Source organism: Peromyscus leucopus, chromosome 22 (assembly GCF_004664715.2).
Source record: "Peromyscus leucopus breed LL Stock chromosome 22, UCI_PerLeu_2.1, whole genome shotgun sequence".
NCBI lineage: Eukaryota > Metazoa > Chordata > Mammalia > Rodentia > Cricetidae > Peromyscus > Peromyscus leucopus.
This window is the reverse complement of record NC_051081.1, coordinates 21,287,152-21,293,151: the sequence shown is the minus strand read 5'-3', so window position 1 is coordinate 21,293,151 and position 6,000 is coordinate 21,287,152. Positions and strand designations below refer to the sequence as shown.

General features: G+C 58.8%; 1 protein-coding gene across 2 annotated transcripts; it reads right to left on the bottom strand.

The window, feature by feature from the left end:
• Positions 1-500: 500 nt before the first annotated feature.
• Positions 501-3,913, bottom strand: Zfp36l2 (ZFP36 ring finger protein like 2). 2 transcript variants are annotated; one of them, XM_028892567.2, is made up of 2 exons: positions 3,764-3,913; positions 501-3,265 (listed from the first exon to the last, which is right to left on the bottom strand). In XM_028892567.2, exons 1-2 carry the CDS (start codon positions 3,812-3,814, stop codon positions 1,859-1,861), a joined length of 1,458 nt encoding a protein of 485 aa, XP_028748400.1. In that variant the 5' UTR covers positions 3,815-3,913; the 3' UTR covers positions 501-1,858. The 2 variants fall into 2 exon arrangements, with proteins under 2 accessions (XP_028748400.1, XP_037053873.1); XM_037197978.1 differs by lacking the exon at positions 3,764-3,913 and adding an exon at positions 3,355-3,749.
• Positions 3,914-6,000: the final 2,087 nt, after the last annotated feature.

The following is a 6,000-nucleotide window of genomic DNA, read 5'->3' as shown; positions in this document are numbered from 1 at the left end:
ACTGATTCCCCAAAATATATTACAACTCAAGTTGACTTATCTTGTTACATTCAAAAAACCTACTTCTGTCAAAAGTAGTCCAGAGTACACTCGGTGCTCCAACTGTACCTACATACAAACTTAAGCGCCTGCTCATTCCTCCGCCATCCAGGAAGGCCTGGGAGTCGACATTCCTGCCTTTTTACATTGAAAAATAATAGTACAAGTTTTGGACTGTCACGAAACAAGGCATATTCATGTACTACAGACCATTTCAGCACTAAGATGGCCCTCTTCACTTTATAGCTATATAAAAAAAAGTGGTAAAAATCTCTTCCTTTTGTGCAGGTGAACCCATCCGACATTCAAATTCTCTCAAGCACTAATGAAATACTTATTTGGTTGAGGAAGATTTAAGGCAAGTTCGGGCCCTGTGAAGGCACTGAGACCATTTCCCATTATTGCTACATGTCTTTATACTCAATGTCACAGTAGATCTGGTGGTGGAGTCAGCAACCATTTTTTTTTTTCTTGCTGGTTTATAAAGCTGGAATTAGAAAAGCATGCCACATGTGAGCCTGACTGCAAAGTATGTGGTCATTCTCTCTTTAAAGCTGGATGGGCCACAACCATTATACATTCTAAGAAAAACTCAAAATGTTCCTCAAACTACTTCCACAGCATCAAGATAGATAGATTTCTGTCAAGAAATCATGCAATCTTTTGAAATTTACGTAAACAAGGAAAGAAATTAATGAAATAAATATTACATACAATCTCTTAAATTAAGATTTTTTTCTTACTCATTTACAATAAAATAACCAAGTGAAGTTACAAAAGGCATATATTACTGTGAAAAGAACATACACTCCACATTTTGCCGATTAATAATGGCAATTATAATTTAACATAATAAAAGAATATATATCTATTGCTTTTCATCATACTCGATAAATACAGTATGAACAACATCCTCAATGTATACTTTTCACAAGATAATAAATAAGTTAAATAGTTTTTTTTTTTCATATTGAGTTGTGGTGCCGTGGCGCGGATCAACTCAGAACAGCTAAAAATGAAGCACACTTGTCTCCCAACAATGACGAACTGAGCTCTGCTCAAGGCTTCCAGAGAGCAGAGGAAACGGTTCTAGGCTAAGCACCCACTCAGTGGTGCCATGAGACCAGTATCGAACTTTGGAATGCAAGGTTCCCGCCCCCCACCCCCAAACATATATAACTTTGTTTAAAAAAAGAAAAACACAAGGAAAACAACCGCACTCACGGGCCGAAGGCTACTCGTTTCAAGGCATGTTCTTGGCATTACACTGAATTCTAGAAGCTTATAGTTTAGGGAGGTGGCAGCCGGCTGGCTCACACTGGTCTGAGACAATACATTAGGAACCCCTTCCAAGGTTAAGAGTTCTCACATCTGGACTGTAACTAAGGCTTTCAAGTGAAAGAAGAGATGGAATGGTGGTTTTTAGCTGCTGGTGCTGGGCCGATTTTTTTTTTTTTTAAACTAGAGTTTCAAACTCATCTGAGACCTAACCAAGTGTTTGGTATCTTTTGTTCTACCGTATCACAACCGCCTGTTGTGACTATTTTTGTTCATCCACACAAAGTTCGTTGGCTTTTATTTCAACAAGAACGAAACTCTTTTATGTAATAATAATAATAATAATAAAAATGATTAAAAAAAAAAAAAAACAACGAAACGAGAAAACCGAAAGGGAAGGGGCGGGGCCCCTCCCAGCAAGAGTTCGAGTCCAAGTGCTCGTCAGGGGAGCCTGCAAGTAGGGCCTGCGGCCGTGGTCACCCCTTAACCCGGTGCCCCCCGGCGGCGCCTCTTCCCAACCCCTCGCGGGCGCCCCCTTGCCTCAGTCGTCGGAGATGGAGAGGCGGCTGAAGATGGGCAGGCGGCGGCCGGGATCCAGGCTGGGGGACTCGGAGCCGCTGAGGCTGCCCGAGCTCAGCGAGCCGCTCAGGTAGCTGTCGCGGTCCGACAGCGAGTCCGGGGGGCTGGGGGGCGCGTCGAACACGGGCGACTCGGACAGACGGCGCGGCAGCTGGAAGCCGAAGGGCGGCGAGGGCGGCGCGGGGGCCGCGACGGGTTGCGCGGGGGGCGGCGCGGGGCCGGCCAGGCCCTGCTGCTGGCTGCGGTAGTAGGCGGCGGCCGCGGCGGCGAAGCTGTGGGTCTGGATGGCAAGCGGCGTGATGAGGCTGCTCAGCTCCGGGCCGAAGGCGAAGGCGTTGTTGGCACACGAGGTGGCCGAGCAGGTGGCGCACGGGGCTCCGGGGGGCAGCAGGTCCTCGGCGGCGCTCCCGGGACCGTAGAGCAGCGCGGCCGCCGCTGCAGCCGCCGCCGAGGCGCAGCACGTCGGGGCGCCCGAGGGCGTGGATGCGGCCGACGTGGAGGAGCAGGAAGAGGCGGAGGAGGAACAGGATGAGGCCGAGGAGGAGGGCGGTGGCGGCGTGCGCGACGTGGGGCTGTCGAGCAGCAGCGGCGACTCCAGACCCCCCGGGGGCTGGTGGTGACCCGACGGGAAGCCCGAGAAACTGAGGCTGTGATGCAGCTTGGGCCGCGGCTCCCGGGCAAAGCCCAGGTGCAGCGCGTCGCGCGCGCCAAACGCTCGCAGGTCCCCGGAGGCGCCCCCCGATGGCGCGGGCCGCCGCTCCTCCGCGTTGTGGATGAAATGGCAGCGCGGGCCGTAGGGGCAGAAGCCGATGGTGTGGAAGGTGCGGCACAGCTCCGTCTTGTACTTGGGGTGCCGAGTGAGGCTGCGCAGCTCGTGGAAGCCGTGGGCGAACTGGCACTTCTCGCCGTACTTGCACGTGCCGCTCTCCTCGAAGGGTCGGCACAGCTCGGTCTTGTAGCGCGTGGAGTTGATCTGGGAGCCGCTGCCCCCCTTCTGCTGCTGCTGCTGCAGGTGCAGGAGGTGCTGGCTGCGCTCGCCGTTCTCGCTGAACGAGCGGTCCCGGAATTTGCTCTCCTTGTTGACCAGAGCGGTGCCGCTGCCCCCCGAAGGCTCCTTGAGCTGGCCGTAGGAGGCCGGGCCGCCCGCGCCCGCGGGGCCGCAGCTGCTGCCGTTGGGGGCGCCTGGGAACTTGGGCGAGCAGCTGCCCGGGCTGGGCGCGGGGTGGGCGAGCGCGTGGAGGTTGCTGGCCGAGTGGCGTCGCAGGAAGCCCGGCGTGAAGCTCGAGCTGTTGGCAGCAGCCACGGGCGTCCCCACCGCCTTCTTGTCCAGCATGTTGTTCAGATTGAGGTTGGCCAGGGATTTCTCCGTCTGCCAAAGGGAGGGGAGCGGGGACGGGGTGAAGATCGGAAGGGGAGGAAGAGTTGGGGAGAACTCAAGCCTAGTCCCCAACTGCCCACCTTCTTTTCTCCCTGCGGACTTCAACTCGGCCTTCACCGTTCCACTCGCGAAAGCCAGGCCGGAGGGAGTGGAGGACGCCCACCCGGGCCGCGGCCGGGTCTAGCCATGTGATCCCGGGCCCGTGGCCACGGGGTGGGCGGCGCAAACACTGTCCGGGAAGTCCCGGCAGCGTGGCCGTGGTCGGCCCGGGAGGAGCGCCGCTGCTCCAGCCGCTACTCGCTCGCTCCCTCCCCGCTCTCCACGCCCACAGTCGCAAGCACACAGGGCTGCTAACTCCAGGACTTCCCTCCACCCGGAAAGTCAACTTGGAAGGGTCCCCTTCCCGCCCTAACCCGGCCCGGCCAGCCCAAGCCTCGGAACTCCAGGGGTTCCAGGCGGTCCGCCATCCTTCCCCGCTCGCCGGCTTACCTTGCACAAGAAGTCGATATCGTAGAAGGCGGACAGGAGTGTGGTCGACATTTTTTTTTTCTCTCTGGGTCCTGTAATGGTCGGAACTGCAAGCGGGGAGGGTTGGGAGGAGCCCTCGGTGCGGCGCGGCGCGGCCCGGCTGGAATCGAGACGAATAACGGGCGAGGGGCGGGGAGGGACGGAAAGTTTGCTTGCGGGGCCGAGGAGGAGGAGGAGGAGAGGAGGCCGCGGCGCGGAGTGGGGGGGCAGAGGAGAAGCGAGAGCGCAGCTCGGCGCCCCGGCCCGCCCCCCGCGGGAGCCGACGGCAGCTCGCGGACTGGTGGAACTCCGAGACCCGCGAGCGCGCGCCCTATATAGAGCCCGGGAGCCGCGCGGCGGCGGGGCCAGGCGCACCCGGGGAGGGGACTGAACGCTGACCCGCCGGGGTCTCCAGGCAACGCCGCCCGCCGGCTCGCCGACGTCAGGCGCCTCCTCGGCCTCTCATTGGTCGCCGCCAATTTTTCCCCCCTCGGGGGAGGGGGCGGAGTGGGGCGGGGAGGGGCGGGCAGCCCGGGCGTCCGGGCGGCGTGGGGAGCGCGGCCCCTTTGGGTGCTGTTGGGTGGCGGCGGCGGCGGGAAGATCCCGCTCTCTTCTGCCTCTGGGCCTGTACCGTTGGAATGCGCTTGCACGTTCTAGCTGTGACCCGGACCGGGTTACCCTGGACGTGCCCTCCCCCGCCCGACCCTGCTAGGCCGACTGGCACAGCTTTTTATCTCCCACCCTCGGTTTTTGCACGGCGCGCGGGAATTGCAAAATGCAACAATATTTGCAATGATGCGTGTGGCCAGACTGGTTGGCAAAGGGTGCTTAGGACTCGGGGGGGGGGGGGGGCGGGCTCGCGGCCTGTCCCGTAGGTGGCAGCTCGAACCCAGCTGCACGTGGAGACGCGGTAGGGGGGGTGGGGGCGGGAGCGGCCAGCCTGGAGGAGCACTGGCCCGTTTCTCCGCCCCTCTCCCCGCCCAGGCTCGGTAAACAGGACTTGAGCGCTGGGGCCTGCGGGGCAGGGCTGAGTGTCTGAGGACAAGGCGCTGGCTTTGCTAATCACATCACAAGACCTTGAGCCTGGGCCAAAGGCGCGGAGTGGCGCGGGGTGTCCGGGGCGGGAGAGCCCGCTCGGGGAACTAGAGGGAAGTCGGGGGGGGAGCACTGTGGACATGGAGGAAGTCACTTCCTTCACCTTTGTGTCTGCTAGTTGGCCTGGCCTCCCCAGCCCTCTTAGGGGTGGGGGTGCAGCTGCTGGCCAAGGCTTCCCGCCCTGCACAGCCTTAGCCTGTCGAGTCCTGCAACTTTTCCTCTTTGGCTGTGGGAGGCACCGCGTCGAATCTAAGCTCTGTGCTGGCCGCGGGAGGTGGCGGTTGCTGAAGCGCCAGTCGGGGGTGTAGGGAGGGGGTCCCATTCTGTTGGCTTTTGGTGCAACCCCCACTAGCTCTCGATAGAAAATGCTTTCCCAAAAGTCGCCCGGCTCTGTTTGAGAGGGGGCAGACACCCCCACCTAGCGCCCAGCGAGGCTAAAGCCACCACCAGCTTTTGTCGGCGGCGATCTGGAGTCAGGTCTTTCCTCCCTACGCCGCCGAGTCCACCCTGGCTGCCAGAAGGTGGAGTTGGGCCCATGATTTCACCCAGCTGGCAGCTCAGGCTGGCCTGGGTGGAAGGCCCGGCAGCTGCCAGGGAAGGACGCTTGACCTCCACCCTCCCACGTTGCTCTTCCTGTCGGCTTGCAGTCCAGTGTGCACCTGGGCTGTATCAGTTAACCTGGGAGGGAAAGAGGTCGACCTGCCTGTCACTCAGCAGGCTCTCCTGAGTTCTGCGCGCATCTGCCGCATCTGCCGGCACGGTGGCGCCTGCTGCCCCTGCAGCTAGAGCCCAGGGCAGAGCTGGAGGACGTTCAAGTCACAAATGTGGTCCTGAGTGGCTGCAGTGGCTCACCCCTAGGATCCCAGCACTTGGGAGGCTGACTTGAGTTTTAGGCCAGCCTAGCTCAGCTCTGTATGAGACCCTATCTCAATTAAAAAAAAAAAATATATGAAGTTTCGCCCCTGGTAAGTCATGTGGCCTGGGCAAATCACATAGTCTGTTTGTCACTTGGGTTTTCTTACTTTTTTTTTTCCCTTCGTAGCTGAGGACTGAATCCAGTGCCTTGCTCTTGGGGTTTTCTTACTTTTAACACAAAGATAAAATTCGTCCTTTACTGTCACCTC